The sequence below is a fragment of the Aquarana catesbeiana genome, linkage group LG08 (assembly GCF_042186555.1).
Source record: "Aquarana catesbeiana isolate 2022-GZ linkage group LG08, ASM4218655v1, whole genome shotgun sequence".
Taxonomy (NCBI): domain Eukaryota; kingdom Metazoa; phylum Chordata; class Amphibia; order Anura; family Ranidae; genus Aquarana; species Aquarana catesbeiana.
In genome coordinates this window covers 250677986-250694928 of record NC_133331.1, presented here as the reverse complement: position 1 = coordinate 250694928, position 16943 = coordinate 250677986, and the positions used below count along the sequence as shown (strand labels likewise).

The following is a 16943-nucleotide window of genomic DNA, read 5'->3' as shown; positions in this document are numbered from 1 at the left end:
ACCAATTCATGATAACAATTTGTCTTATGCCCTGTACAGACGGTCGGACATTGATCGGACATTCCGACAGCAAAATCCTAGGATTTTTTCCGACGGATGTTGGCTCACACTTGTCACACGGTCACACAAAGTTGTTGGAAAATCCGATCGTTCTGAACGCGGTGACGTATAACACGTACGTTGGGACTATAAACGGGGCAGTAGCCAATCGCTTTTGTCTCTTAATTTATTCTGAGCATGTGTGGCACTTTGTGCGTCGGATTTGTGTACACACGATCGGAATTTCCGACAACGGATTTTGTTGTTGGAAAATTTTATAGCAAGCACTCAAACTTTGTGTGTCGGAAATTCCTATGGAAAATGTGTGATGGAGCCTACACACGGTCAGAATTTCCGACAACAAGGTCCTATTACACATTTTCCATCGGAAAATCCTATCGTGTGTACAGGGCATTACTGTTATGGTCATATCTTTGTGTCTCCCTGTGAATTCATGTTGCTGCATTATCACACAACTTGGGTTATACCTGTGTCTAATAGTCTGCTGGACTTATTTTCCCAGTAAAATGTTAACTTGCAAACCTTACTAATTTTTGGTAGAATATAGTCTATGCACCATCACAAGGTGGCACAAGTGGATGCTAAATATATATATATATATATCTATATATATATCTATATATATATAGATATATATATATAGATATGAATGCCACGTCCTATTACAATCTATGGAGAATAATTGAGTGCAAACATGGACTTTCAAAAGGCTAACCGAAGCTTGAGCTGAAACGCGGAACATGTAGTGCTGAGTTTATTCATCCATAGTCCCAACACACTCCCAAGTCATCCTGTTGCGGTTCACATACATGTGACCATTGTGCACAGGAACATCTAATTACAGGGCCTTGTATGTGATAGGGTGAATCGTATGGTGTTTTTATATACAGTGTATATATGTCTTTTTTATAAACTGTTGTTGCAGGCATGTTGTAATGCAATTTCTCCTTTTGGCCATGAGATGGGGACAGAGAGATGCTGACAAAGCAAGGGGAGTTTCAGGAAGTGCTGAGGTAAATGAGGAGAGGGGAGTGCTGAGGTGAGAGAAAAGAGAGAGAGACAGGTTTTCCACACAGCACTACAGAGAGAGTGCTGACAGGAGACTGAAGAGAGGGAAGTCCTGAGATGAGTGAAAGAGAGAGAGACAGGTTTTCCACACAGCACTACAAAGAGAGTGCTGACAGAAGATCTGAGGAGGGCTGTCTGAGGAGAGTGAGGAGAGCGGTCTGAAGTACCAGCATCTGATTGAGGCGAGAGACACACGCTGACACCAGGGACTTTGTGACCCAACAGAAGGAGAGAAAGCCACGTTTCTCTTGAGACTACTGGGAAGAGTTACCGTGAGGAGAGGGGGATAGAGGACAGGAGTGGTGAGGTGATGGGACTGTGTGGTGGAACTCCACCTAATTGAGAGAGAGCCACACTGTCTACCAGCATCTGAGAGAGCGAGAGCCACGCTTTTACCGAGACTGTTGCCAAGAGACTGAGGCTAAAGGAGCCTGGAAAAGTGTCACCCACACGGTCCTCCACCGTTCAGCCCAGGGACCCTGCTCAGCAACTCAGCACCATCTAGCTCAGCGGAGACAACCCACACACCACTTCGGGGATCACAAGACCCATCCAGGTGTCCTGTTGGCCGCTGTCCCATCACCCTGCCAGTTCAGCTACCAGCCATCCTGATCGGCCGACAGGAGGTGATCCAGTGCCTTACAACATTGCCAGGAGCCTAAAACACCATTTGGGACTTCCGTTGTGTCATCACCCAGAGGATTGGTGAGCGGGTGTAAACCCAACATCTTTCTTAGCACAGTATAGACACTGTATGCAGACACCTGTTCCCCTTTCTACTGTCAGAGGATGCCTGTTTGGAGCTGCCACTTTTAGCCATTCTGTTCTTACAAACCACTACCTAACAGGATTTCCCAGAGGATTACTGTCTGTTTTAATTGAATAAAGCTACTCTCTTTATAAAAGGCCCCAACCTTTGCTAGCAGAAGACACTAGTACCCTTCAACTCAGGACCTCTAACATTATAGAACTGTGCTTACTCTACCTGTTAACCAATTTCTTCTTTTTGTGTTGTTACTTTCAATGGTGTTTGTGGCCCAGAAGGAGCTGAGAAGTTGATAGATCTTCTCTCCTCCCTCTCAGCGTCTATTATGGGCATATAGATTACTACTGCCCTTTTCTAAACTTACAGTTGCTTAGTATTGAAAGTTATCTTTTCTAATGTATTAATTCTTTGCAAAAAGGTTTAACAGTGTTGTAAGCTTCCATATGCTTTAAACCATGATTATATATTCAATTTGTTTATCACTACCAGGTGTGTGTCTGCTTTTGGTGATAATCCATAGCCAGGATAACAGTGTTTTCCACATGTGTCTTTAAATGTTTTTGCAGTAATTTAATTTAATCAAGTCTGCCAGAGGGGCTGAGGTCATTCTTGGGGTTAAGGCGGAGATCAGAGAACCCGAATTTACTAAGCGGCTCCTTTGGGGTGGCGCTACACTGTTAACAAATTTTGTAATAAACTTGTATGGTGTGAACCGTATTTAGTGCCGTTAAAGTCCTTGTTTGCACTCAATTATTCTCCATTTATTCATTATTGGTGTCTTTGCATTTCATGTCTGCTTTAAATATGTCAGAACCCAGAGTGTCAGAGGGGTTGGGAAGCTTGCAAGGTGGGGACCAATGGGGACCATCAACTTCCAGTGGCCCTTATGGGGGAAGTGCTATTTTTTTATTTGTTTTGAATTTTCTGAAAATTTTTTTTTTTAATGTTCTGAAATTTATATGTCAGGATTTATGCATTACATGTTATGTATCTATTCTGCATTTATGTGGGTGTAGTAGGATAGTCACGATTTTTATGCAGTGGTAGAGGATTAATGTGGATAGCCATGATGTGTAAGGGTTAACTGGGGTAGAGAGATACTGCATGGGATATTTTGATCTCTTGGTCTGGATCAGAGCCCTTTTTTTGCTCCTTCCGGGACTTGGGAGAAAGCTGTGCCTCCGATTACATCACTTCCTGTTTTATAAGATATTTAAATGAGCATGTTTGGTGGGCTTTGGTCCTACTGAGGAATCCCAGAATACAGGTGTAATGCGTATAGAGGGCTAAGCCACGCCGGTGATGGTTTATTGCAGCCATTTGTGGGTCAGGAGAGTCTGAGTGGTGAGGAGGAGATGGTTCCACTTAATGTATCCATGCCTGTATCATAGCTCTGAGTGTGCTTTTTTTTATGTGAGTGCATTTTTATTCTTTGGTTTTGGTAAAAGTTTTTTATACATGGAGAGCACTAATAGTCCCATTCTGTTTTGCATGCAATATGCCCATGAGAGCGGATCCAGCAAAGGAAAGAAGTCTTTCCAGAGAGCTGTGGATATTATAGCCCAAGAAGGGGCAAAAGTACATTTTGACCTTGATCAATACAATAAGGTGAGCATTCACTATCGACATGAGGTTGAAGCATGTGAAACACAAGTTGTATTAGATGAATTTGAAGATATGTGAATCTGTCATGGCACAGTGGTGGTCCGAAGCACACTACTGAAAGGACATTTTATTTTTGGGGATTTTTTTATATAAAAGATTATATATGGGTGTGCTAAATCACTGTTTATGATTAAATGCTTTTAGGAGTGTAGTGAAATCATACATTGGTTGTTGGACGCACACTTTTGAATAGACTTTTTATTATTTGGGACTTTTTTGATATATGATTGTATAGGGTTGTGCTACATCACTGTTTATGATTATATGCTAGTAGGCTTATAAACATTAAAATCTATATTGATTTCATCAGACAAGTCTCTGTGGCGGTTAATCATGCATCTCAATACTTCTGTACCTGTAGAGTCTCTAAACATCCAGTATTCAGGATCCTCTTCAGAAGCACTGGTTTCAGCAGGGGTCCTGTGGCCTCTTTTCTTGCCCAGAGAGGCTTTGCCTCTCATGAAAGATGAATCTAGAACAACAGTACCCTGAACAGAAAGCAAGAAACAGTTACAGAAACATGGGAATTCAAATGGTTAGACAACAAAAAATATTACAGTTTTAGGTGAATTCTGTCAATCTAAATTACCAAATGGTTTCTTGTATTTATCTTCAATTACAGTGCCAAGATCTTTAAAACTGAAACCTGCATCCATTTATCTGTTTATGAAATAGCAGTTATGCACGGACTAGCCCTTTAAAAATAAAACCAGGCTACAAAAATGGTCAAGTGCCAAAGCAGAAAATATACATTTGCAGCATTGGTAAAAAGAATGTAGTAAATCATGGATCCAAAATGAAAAATAAGTCTCTAGTCCTATTCTCCTGTACCAACACATCTGTATTATGGGACTTCCTAGAAACCACAAGTGTAGCACATAATGTCATTACACTGTATCTGCAAATATGCGCTGTGTTCATTAAAACTTTAGAAAAACTGTTCAATGTAGGACGGCTGAGAGTTATGACTGCAAGATTATTACTATTATTGGTACCATACCTCCCAACCACCCCAGATTTGCTGGGACCATCCCGCAATCTCAATTAAATCCCAGCATCCTGCCAATCCAGAGAGATGTTGGCAACCTGTCACAATAATTCACTTCAGAGCAGATGGAAGCCTCCTTTAATATGTATACAGGCCAGAAGTAGCAGGGGAGGAGGGACGTCCCCCTGCAGCAGCCATGTTGATCTGAAGTCTGTTAATAGTTTATTAAGGAAATGGAGAATTGCAAAGGGGGAACACAGTGCCCTGGTGGGGTGGGGAGGTGATACAGGTAACAAACATTTACATTTGGAGGAAGGATTTGGGGGTAATAAAAGGATATGTTCATGAGGTGGGCTTTGGGAGGGGAGGGTGAGAGGGAGCGTGTGCTAGAAGGGGGGGGGGGGGGGTTGTGTTGGGGGAAGGGTTTGTGCTGGGAGCAGGGATTTGGGTGGGAGGATTTAAAATACAAAGGAACAAAAAAATGGGACTTTAAAAGGTGCTATTCACTTTTAGGAAAAAATTCAAAACCACACAATATAAAACACAAATTATTTATTATAACAAAATTAAATGCACCTTTCAGTGCAATACATAAAATTGATTTGAGTCCACACAAATGTATGAAGAGTACCCTGCATATAATCTCATAACATCCAAAATTAACTATACAACTCTTTTGAAAGGTGCATTTTAATGTTATAATAAATCATTTGTGTTTTATATTGTTTAGTTTTTTCTTTTTTTCCTAAAAGTGAATAGCACCTCTAAAGTATGACTTGCTCCAGGGGTGCAGCGAACCGAAATTGGGTCGTGGCCTGGATAGATGCCCAAGCTGAGGCTGTCACACACTTTCCACAGGGTTTTACAGAGATGCGTGACTTCCAGGACTTTTCTCTTTTTCATTAGATGTCTAGAACTAGGACGAGCTCCGTCCTTGTCTGCACTCCAAGTGGTTGCTATAAAAGTGGGGAAAAGTGGGCGAGAGTATTGTGTGCAGGAGGAATTCTGTACTTTCCTGACTCTTACACTGCGTGTTAGGCACCCCTGCACTCTTTTTGTTTTTGTAGAACCCTTACACACTGCCTTACAGACTCCTGCAATCATATTCACTATATTGTACACTACATACTCTCACCAAAGTGTTCATTGTCTCAACAGTTGCTTGTTGCTAAGCAGTCCCTGATCATTTTAATTAAGTTCTTATTTAAGGTAGGCTCAGACAAAGCTTTAAAGCTCTCTGTCTATTTTCAGTGTTTGCAAAACTACACAGTATGTAATAGAAACTTCTTTTTTTTTTAATGATTGTGCTGAGGTTTATATGTGTCTGTGAGAATTTTGCTTGTGGCACAGCAATCAAAGTATATTTTGTAGGTACAGTGAAGTCCAGGTCTTGTTTATTCATGCACCTCTATTAACAGAAGACGATGAGATTAAGGGGGAATATGATCAACATGTATAAACAAATAACTGGTCCATATGGTGATCTTGGTGTAGAGTTATTCACTTTAAGGTCTTTTACTTTTACACTTTTACGTCTGGAGGAAAAAAGATTTAAACTCCAAATACGGAAAGGCAAAATAAGAGCTATGAAAGTGTGGAATATGCACCCTCAAGAGCTGGTTCTGGCCAGTTCAGTAGATTGTTTTGAAACAGGCCTCGATTCTTTCCTAAATGCACAAAATATAACGGAATACTAATATTTATAGTTAAAGTTGATCCAGGGAATATCTGATTGCTTCTTAGGGGATCAGGAAGGATTAAAAAGGAGCATTGGATCATGCTTTATTTGGGTTTTTTTGCCTTCTTCTGGATCAACTGTGGGATTGTGTATATGGAGGTTTTCGATTTATGTGTGTTTATTTTTTTCTCTGTGGGTTGAACTGGATGGACTTGTGTCTTTTTTCAACCAGACTAACTATGTAACAGTTTGGCCACCTTTTGCCACAGTGTGCTTAGTGAACCATAGATCACGGTCTCCCTAAAGTGTCCTCCCAAGCTCTAAATTTGGAAGGTATGTTGGTACTGTTAAGAGGAAGAACATACCTCAAGAAAGTCAAAATTTTCTGCAGGGGCTTCTTCTGCCTGTGTCTCTTCTGGTTCTTCAGCTTGGATCTTGTTCGCTGCTTCTGACACATAGTCGACTGTCTGTAATTCACCATGTTCGGCATGTCCATTCAGGATTTGGTAAGTAATTTGACCATCTTGATCTTGTGTCTTTTCTGGCATGGATCCATCTGATTCGACGGTTGTAATAACTGGTAACTTTTGTCTAGACCCTTCTGATAAGCCATCTACATGCTGAGTCTCTTCTGATTTAGCATGCCATTGCTGTGTCTCTTCCTTATGTATACCTAGCAGTTGCTGTTCTTCTGACAGTGGGTATTTTTGGAATTGCTCCTCTGTTTTTTCATTAGCATGCATTTCATCAGTTGAAGTATCGCTATATTTTGGTTCTTCCATGTAACTTTCTCTCAGCTGCTGCTCTAAGTATTCACTAGGTCTTATATCTTTTTCAGAATACTTAACAAGTACTTCAGATGATACTGTTGGAATATTAGTTGTACTGTCCATTTCCTCTAATTGAACAAGCTTGTACTGTTGTTGGTGGGATTCCAAATCAATACCTAGCAGTTGCTGTTCTTCTGACAGTGGGCATTTTTGGAATTGCTCCTCTGTTTTTTCATTAGCATGCATTTCATCAGTTGAAGTATCGCTATATTTTGGTTCTTCCATGTAACTTTCTCTCAGCTGCTGCTCTAAGTATTCACTAGGTCTTATATCTTTTTCAGAATACTTAACAAGTACTTCAGATGATACTGTTGGAATATTAGTTGTACTGTCCATTTCCTCTAATTGAACAAGCTTGTACTGTTGTTGGTGGGATTCCAAATCAATACCTAGCAGTTGCTGTTCTTCTGACAGTGGGCATTTTTGGAATTGCTCCTCTGTTTTTTCATTAGCATGCATTTCATCAGTTGAAGTATCGCTATATTTTGGTTCTTCCATGTAACTTTCTCTCAGCTGCTGCTCTAAGTATTCACTAGGTCTTATATCTTTTTCAGAATACTTAACAAGTACTTCAGATGATACTGTTGGAATATTAGTTGTACTGTCCATTTCCTCTAATTGAACAAGCTTGTAATGTTGTTGGTGGGATTCCAAATCAATCAGCCCTGATTGTGTATGCTCTGAATTTGTAGCATCTGACCCTGTGTAAATGTATGCTGGGTCTTCAATGCCTTCATTCTGGTTTGCAAGTTCATAACTATGGGCTGGTTCATCATGCTGTTTAGATCTGTAATCTGGCTCCAGTGATTGATCATGACTGTAAATTATCTCCTCTGACTGTGAATATCTATTAACTGGCTCCTCAGACATTTCATATTTGTGAGTTGATTCCTCTGACTTTTGATATCCCTGAACATGCTGCTCTGTCTGCTCATACTTGTCAGTTGATTCATCCAACTGTTCGTATTTGTGAACTGGGTCTTCTAATTGTTCATATTTATGAACTGTATCTTCTAAGTATGCATATCTATGTTCTGACTCTTCTGAAGGCTCGTATTTATTAAGTGGATCCTTTAACTGCCCATATTTCTGATCTGCTTCTTCTGGCTCCTCAGACTGATGATTATTGTGGACTGTCTTAGGTTGTTGAAGAGCTAATTGTTCTGTTTGCTCATATCTGCAAGCTAGTTTGACTGACTGTTTATGTTCATGAACAGAATCTTCTGATAGGTCATCCCCGTGAACTGTCTCTTCTGACTTTTCAGATCTATAAGACGGTTCTTCTAATAGTTCATGTTTATGGATTGAATGTTCCACTTTTTGAGGTCTGTAACCTAATTCTTCTGTCTGTTCATATTTGAGGCCTGACCCTTCTGACTGTTTATATGTGCTAACTCGCTCTTGTGACTGTTCATCATATACATATACTGGTTCCTTAGACAATTCAACTGGCTCCTCCAACTGTTCACACAGGACACTTGGCTTGTCTGGCATTTCAAACTTGTGTATTGACTTTTCCAATTGTTGATATATATATTCTGGCTCTTTAGACTGTTCATATGCATGGACAGGCTCATCTAATTGCTTGTCATCTAGTTCCACCTTGTGACCATCATTGCTCTCCTGCTCCTGTGATTGACTGTGGATGTACTGTAGCTTATTTGACTCATCATATCTGTGCTCTGTCTTATCTAAGTGAACCTCACATTCTTTTAGTACTGGTGACTGAGCAGTGGTATACAGAAGCCTGTCTGATTTTTTATAGGGGTCACTTAAGTTTTCTGGCTTTGTGACTCTAGCAGCTGGATCCTGAGACGTAGCTTCAGAATATCTGAACTGTGACTCATCATAGTTCAATTCTGGCCTACTAGATTCATGGTTTTCCAACTGACTCAACTCTTCGCGTGGCTTCCTTGACTGAGTTTCCCTTTCCATATAGCTGTGTAATGACTCCTCTGATTCATTAACTGGATGAGAATAAACTTCCCCTGTAATCAGTCTGTCATTTTCTAGTATTTGTGACCCCACATATAGGTTTGCTGATGCCTCATTGTCTGCATGTCCAGGTAGCTCTGGTGCAGAGGGTGTCTCAGATTCACGGGTGGATCTGGCATTGTTCCCAAAAATCGATCTAAAATGTAAAAGGTAAACAGTGGAAAAATACTTTAAGAACTGTGTCAATTGTATACAAATCACGATTCTATAGAATGATAATAATGTAACATCACTTGATCTTTTTAAATCACTAAATACTAGTACTTGTTACTTCATCCCACAAATAGAAAAAACTCTTTTAAATGCAGGTCATGATATAAAGGGTTGTGAACACTGAAATTCTACGAGCCCAGAAGTAATATCGCAATTACCGAGTATGAGTCCCTGGTCAAGGTATGTACATGTACAACTAAGACATAGAAGACTTATTTAAACACCCCATATATTGTTATTATTAAAGATATGTTTAACACCATATTCTACTGTGGCATGTTACAAACTTATGCCGCGTACACACAAGTGGAATGTCCGATAGAAAAAGTCAGACAGAATCTTTTCATCGTATATTCCGATCGTGTGTATGCCTCATCTGACTTTTTTTATTTTTTTTTTTAATTCTGACGGACCTAGAAATAGAACATGTTTTAAATATTTCCGACTGAACCAATTCCTGTTGGGAAAACTGCTCGTCTGTATGCTGTTCTGACGGACCAAAAACGACACATGCTCTGAAGCAAGTACGAGACGGAAGCTATGGGCTAGCGACTATTGAACTTCCTTTTTCTAGTCCCGTCATACGGACTGTATGTCACCGCGTTCTTGACGATCGGACTTTGGTGTGATCGTGTGTACGCAAGACAGTTTCAGCGGAATTCCATCTGAAAAACCTTCAGAGTTTATTCCAATGGGAAAACCGGTCATGTGTACGCGGCATAAGGGTGGCCATAAACAGCCAATAATAGCAAACAATGCTTTCAATTTAAACAAAACCAGATTTCAGCAAAGTCTTAATAGCCTACAACGTTCTACCAGACACAACCACTAGGCTTACAGGACAGGAGCAGTGCTTGCTGTGCCTGTGGGCCAATTGTGTCAGAACTTCTGGAATGTAACGCCAGCCCCCTTTTCTTCCTGACTGTTCTCACTGCTGTAACTTTTTTACCAGTAGAAGCAGTGAACTTTATGCCTGCCTCTAAAATCCCAGACGTAGGGAAGAACAGGGGCTAAGTGGTAAATTATTAGAAGCACCCTAGACAGGTTAAAGGGTAAAATGTGTAGCCATACTGCACTGGCAACAGCCCCTTTATCTCTATCAACACAAAAAGAGAGCATATTAGGACTGTTTATCCTCACCTTAGAGCATACAAAGCTGAAATATAGCAAGTATGGGCACGTTTTTACAACACTATATGGTAATTGAAGTGATCAGAGGTTAACTACTGCTGCTGGAGAGCAGAATACTTCATATGATATTTTGCCAGGGGAAGTAAGGAATGTTATTTTTATTGATATTATATAATAATTGCTGCTAGGGGGAATGGTATATCATTTTCTGCTGCATCGGGCATGGAAATATATAATTTATTTTTGCTAGAGTGAAAAAAATGAAATTCTAAATGTTGGACTTATTATTACCGGGGAGCCAGAGGTTATAATTAGGGATATGTGAATCGACCTGAATTTGATTCATAGGCTGTTGTCGAACCCATATTAAAATCTGTAAATTGCTAACTTTAATCGGAACTCTGTTAAATGTAATTGTAAATTACAGTACATTTTTGGCCATCATCCCTTATCATCCCCTCCAATAATTTACCCACCATTGATGTTAGGCTGACTGGCCTGTAGTTTCCAGGGATTTGTCTCTGCCCTTTTTTGAATATTGGCATCACATTGGCTTTTCTCCAATCAGCTGGTACCAACCCTGTCAGTATGCTGTCTGCAAAGATTAGGAACAATGGTCTGGCTATAACCTGACTAAGTTCTCTGAAGATTCTTGGGCCTCACACCATGTGAAGAATTTGCGTTACTGTCAAAAATTGCAAGGATATGCACCTTTCAAACAGGTGCGGGTAAATTGGTCTTTGGGTTGCGTTGGCGCCTTCACACTGTAACCCTATAGAGGAGCTCTTGATGAAAGCAAGAATTGGCCTCGCAATCAAAAACTGCAATGATATGCACCTGTCAAACAGGTGCGGAAAAATTGGTCTTTCTTTGGGTGTTAATTGTGCCCATGAAACCTACATCCAAAAAATTGTTCCAGATGAAATCAACACCCATAACGCTAGGCAGTCTAGAAGTCCTGCAGAGATTCCACATCCGAAAAACACTTAATCAGGGACATCGGCATTAGGGGCTTCATAGCTGCTGGTAATCCAGGAATGATTCATTTTGATAAATGTCAGATGGTCCACCGAGTCTGTGGACAGACATGTTCTATTATCAGTAACAAAACCTCTAGAAGCACTGAATGCCCGTTCGAAAAGCACGCTGGATGCAGGGCAGTCCAGCAGCTTAATTGCATACTGGGCAAGTTCTAGCTAGTGGTCTATTCTTGTGACCCAGTAAGCCAGTGGATCGTCATCTGGAAAGCTCTCCATCTCTGTTTTTGCCCCTAGATAATCGGCCACCGTGTGATGCAGAAGCTGCCGATGGTATGTGGAAGCTGACAGCCCTGGGCGGACTAAAAAAAATTGTGAAATGCATCACTTAGGCAGCCACCTTCTCCACCGCTCCTCTCTTGGCCAACAGAAGCTTCAAAACTACATTTTCCATGACACTGTAACCTACCAGAGTCGAGAAAAGCATTAGATAAACTCCTCTTTAAGGTGTCCTCAAGAGATTTCACTTTTGAGATTTTCACTCTCTGTGGGGACGGGATGAGTTTTGAGACTTTCCCCTTGTAATGGTTGCCAACCAATAGTGATCCTTCTCCTTTATGGCACGTATTCTTGGGGGAGCATGAAGGAGCCCATGCACCACAAATTTGCGGAGGCATGAGAAACAGACTCCCCGGGGTCACTGAGGATTATAGTATCTAAGACTGCCTCCTCATATGTCTTCCTCTGCTTCAGTGCCTTCAAAACTGCCAGGGTCCTCCTCCTGCCCCTCTCTTCTTGTGTGTTCTGTGGCATAGGAACAATGGTGTCTGCATTAAGTGTGCCTTGAGAGAAAAGGAAGTCCTCCTCTTCTTCCCACTGCTCTGCCTCAAGTGCCCTGTCCATAATGCCATGCAGAGTCTGCTCCAGCAGGAACACAACAGGGATTGTGTCACTGATGTATTGTCACGGCTCACCATCCTTGTGGCCTCCTCAAACGGTGACAGTACAGTGCTGGCCTGAGCCTGTCGTTTTGCCATACTCACACAGTTACTCATTGACGACCCTCTACTGCATGTGCAGCCGCTGCGGCATTGCCAATGTCGAGTTCCATCTGGTGGGCATGTCACAAATCAGGCAGTTTATGGGCAGGTGAACTTCCCACTGAATTTCAGCCAACTGAGCACTGGCTGTGTATGACCACCTGAAATGGCTACATACTCTTCTAGCCTGCTTTAGCAGATCTTCCAACCCTGGGTACATATTTAGGAAATGCTGCACCACCAAATTGAGGACATGTGCCAGGCATGGCACATGTGTCAACTTTTCCTGTCTAAGGGTGGACAGGAAGTTTGTGCCATTATCACACATCACCATTCCTGGCTCCAGCTGGCGTGGCATGAACCACCTCTGGGCTTGCCCCTGCAGAGCTGCAAGAATCGCTGCTTCGGTGTGGTTCCTGTCCCCTTGACACACCAGCTGAAGCACTGCATGACACCTTTTAGCCTGACACATTGAATAGCCCCTTGAATGCTTAGGGGGTACTTGTGGTTCATAGGACAATTCAGCAGAGGAGAGCATGGAGGCGGAGGAGGAGGAGGAGGGGGGGGGTAGAGCTGACAAATCTGGCATCATCACCACTAGTTATATAGAGACATGGGGGCACAACAAGCTGCAGCACTGAGCCCTGTCCTGCATCATTCTGAGTTGCAAGCAGAGTTACCCAGTGTGCTGTGAACTAAAAATATCGTTCCTGACCATGCTTGCTGGACCACATGTCAGCAGTAACATGGACTTTGCGGCTGACTGCCTTGCCCAATGATGCCATAACATTGCCTTCCACGTGATGGTACAGAGCCTAAATGGCCTTATGTGAAAAGAAATAGTGACTGGGAACCTGCCACTGTGGTACAACACATTCTGCAAATTCACGTAAGGGGGCAGAATCTACCAGACAGAAAGACAGAAGTTGTAGAGCCAGCAGCTTGACAAGCTTGCATTTAGATGCTGGGCATGTGGGTGGCAGTGACTTTTTCTTCGCTGCAGCAGGTCGGGTAGAGAAATTTGCCAGCTACAGTCTACAGCTGGTGGTGTGCTGCTGTCAGGTGTGCTGCAAGGACCTGGGACACCCTGTGCTATACCATCATCCCTGTCAGTGGAGGCTGCTGAGAGGTCATGATGTATAGTGGGGGCAGACTAAGGTGTGTAAAATGGAGAAACAGATTTGTGCCCCTTTTGTGTGGCTATCACTTGCCAATGAGCTAAGTGGTGGGAGGTTAAATGCCTTGTCAAGCATGTGGTACCTAAATGGCTGGTGTTTTTGCCATGCTTGAGACAAAGTTTGTTTGTCTCAAACGTTCAGCTGCAAATGTGCTAAAAAAGGCCCAGACAGCTGAGCTGTGGGAAGTGGGCCAGGAGATAAGAGCTCCACAATGTGATGGAATAGGGTGGCTGCTCTCTACTCTTTCGTGATGGCTGCCTCGTTAGGGTTGTGCCTCACCCTCACTTTCCTCCTCTGCTCTATCTGGCACCCAAGTCATGTCAGTGTCATGAAAGGCGTCCTGTTAGCACAGCCATCGACGGAAGATCGGTTAACAGAACCACTGTTGTTAGAGCCAGAGGACGCGTGCGGAGGCGCGTTGGCGTGAATGGACGCACGCGGGTGCGCGCTAGTACGAACAGGTGTACGCGGGTGCACGATGGTATGAACGGGCACGTACGATCGGTGCACGGGCGTGCATGAGTGTGCGCGGATGCGCACAGACGTGCAGTGTGACAACGTTTGGCGCCATTAGGCCTATTTAAAGGAGCCTGTCAGCATGCTTTCTTGCTGTCCGGTCTACAGCGTTCCCTGTGACCCTAGCTACCTGAATACCTGCCTACCTGCTTCCTGTTTACCCAGCCTGCTCCTGACTACTCCTGTTTGTTGCCAGTCCCTGACCCTGGCTCGTTTGACTATTCTCCTGCCTCTTCCTACGGTTATCCGATACCTGCCTGTTGCCAACCCGGACTGTATCCTGACTACTCTTCTGCCTCCGTTTGGTACCTGCTTGCCCGCCAGAGTTGACCCGGCCTGTCTGATTCTGCTTGTGCTCCAGCTGAACTATGGAACACCTCCCTGCTGCCTGCTGTTCCGGAGTTCCTGCCTGCTACAGTGCTTCTCACAGCCAGTGGTTCCAGTGTTCCTGCCAGAGTTCCAGTGCACCCTCTTACAGCCTGCTGTTCCAGTGCTCCAGCTGAACTACAGAACACCTCCCTGCTGCCTGCTGTTCCAGAGTTCCTGCCTGCTACAGTGCTTCTTCTCACAGCCAGAGGTTCCAGTGTTCCTGACAGTGATCCTGTGCATCTTCTTAAAGTCCGCTGTTCCAGTGCTCCAGTTGAACTACAGAGACACCTGACACCTGCCAGGCACTTGTGGCCCCCTGCGCTCTCGAGTCCCTGTTTCCTCTATCAGGGGTTCTTGAGCCAGAGGCACACGAGAGGCCACTCCCTGCACTCTGGGCTCCGCCACCAGGTACGTGACAGTCAGTGACCTCATCATCATCATCTCCTCCATCCTCATTACCAACTTGGCAATACGCTGCAGCTGGAGGAACATGACTGCCAATTTCTGTACCAGTGTTCTCCCCTCTCTGTAGGCTCATGGTTCTGCCTCCCTGAACCTCAACCTCAGAACCAACATCTGAATCAAGTAATGGCTGTGCATCGTGGATGACTGTTATATTCTCTGAGTTGGGAGAGACACAAGACTCTGGTCTGGAACAACTGATGTTTATTTCAGTGCTCACTGTACACTCCAACATGCATCTCAGGACAGGTATATCCTAATATGCTTCCTTACATGTGCTCTAAAATGGCTACTATGCCCCTTGACCCTTGTCATCACTCCTGGGTGGAGCCAGCCATAAAGTGACAGTACGTGTGGAACCCTTCAGGTATAACACCAACGCTGTGTTCAAATAACTCAGCTGACTCCTCCATGCCTGATCCTGGGGCTATGGCAGGAATAGCTGTGAACAAGGAGGCAGGTTTAGCCATTCTGGCAGCTGCAGTGGATTGTGCACCAGTGTCTGCTTGGGTGATGGAAGATGAGGAGGATGAGGATGGTTTAGTAAGCCAGTCTACCACCTCCTCTGAATGCTGTGCAGGCATGTACTGGCCATCGGGACTACTGAGAGTTTCCCGGTGGGCCGATGGCTCAATGGGCCAGTCAGGTGCAGTCCTGGAGCCGCTCCTCTCTGACAGTGAGTGATCGCAATTTCACTCCTGTCAGGAGGAGCAGCTTCCATCACTTGCTGGAGAGAGCATTAGGCTTTCTGCTCCCTCCAGCCTGCAGGGGGAGATAGACAGCCGGCATACTTTCCTTTCTCTCTCCCCTTAACACTTGTTATAACATGACTAGAGAGAGGAATGAGAAGCTGCCTTCAAAACTGTGAGTACATGTGGGAGAGGGAGGACACTCTGATGTGAAGGGGGCTGCTGGTGGGGACTCTGATGTGATGGGGGCTGCTGGTGGGTACTCTCTGATGTGAAGGGGGCTTCTGATGGGGACTCTCTGATGTGAGGGGGGCTTCTGATGGGGACACACTGATGTGAAGGGGGCTGCTGGTGGGGACTCCGATGTGAAGGAGGCTGCTGGTGGTGACTCTGATGTGAAGGGGCTGCTGATGGGGACTCTCTGATGTGAAGGGGGCTGTTGATGGGGACTCTCTGATGGGGACACACTGATGTGAAGGGGGCTGCTGATGGGGACACACTGATGTGAAGGGGGCTGCTGATGGGGACTCTCTGATGGGGACACACTGATGTGAAGGGGGCTGCTGATGGGGACTCTCTGATGGGGACACACTGATGTGAAGGGGGCTGCTGATGGGGACTCTCTGATGGGGACACACTAATGTGAAGGGGGCTGCTGATGGGGACTCTCTGATGGGGACACACTGATGTGAAGGGGGCTGCTGATGGGGACTCTCTGATGGGGACACACTGATGGGAAGGGGGCTGCTGATGGGGACTCTCTGATGGGGACACACTGATGTGAAGGGGGCTGCTGATGGGGACACACTGATGGGGACACACTAATGGGAAGGGGGCTGCTGGTGGGGACTCTGATGTGAAGGGACTGCTGATGGGGACTCTCTGATGTGAAGGGGCTGCTGATGGGGACTCTCTGATGGGGACTCTCTGAAGTGAAGGGGGCTGCTGATGGGGACTCTCTGATGGGGACACACTGATAGGAAGGGGGCTGCTGGTGGGGACTCTGATGTGAAGGGGGCTGCTGATGGGGACTCTCTGATGGGGACACACTGATGTGAAGGGGGCTGCTGATAGGGACTCTGATGTGAAGGGGCTGCTGATGGGGACTCTCTAATGTGAAGGGGGCTGCTGATGGGGACACTCTAATGTCAAGGGGGCTGCTGATGGAGACTCTCTGATGGGGACACACTGATGTGAAGGGGGCTGCTGATGGGGACTCTGACGTGAAGGAGGATGCTGATGGGGACTCTGATGTGAAGGGAGCTGCTGATGGGGACTCTCTGATGTGAAGGGGGCTGCTGGTGGGGACTCTGATGTG

At 44.4% G+C, this 16943-nt stretch overlaps 1 protein-coding gene across 1 annotated transcript in view; it reads right to left on the bottom strand.

The window, feature by feature from the left end:
- The window catches only part of TNKS1BP1 (tankyrase 1 binding protein 1), a 164283-nt gene that overhangs the window by 24617 nt on the left and 122723 nt on the right, over nucleotides 1-16943 (bottom strand). Inside the window, exons 6-7 of the mRNA XM_073596993.1 lie at nucleotides 6591-9186; nucleotides 3915-4047 (exon numbers count right to left, since the gene is read on the bottom strand). Coding sequence (XP_073453094.1) covers nucleotides 3915-4047; nucleotides 6591-9186 — 2729 coding nt within the window. The remainder of the gene's footprint in view (nucleotides 1-3914; nucleotides 4048-6590; nucleotides 9187-16943) is intronic.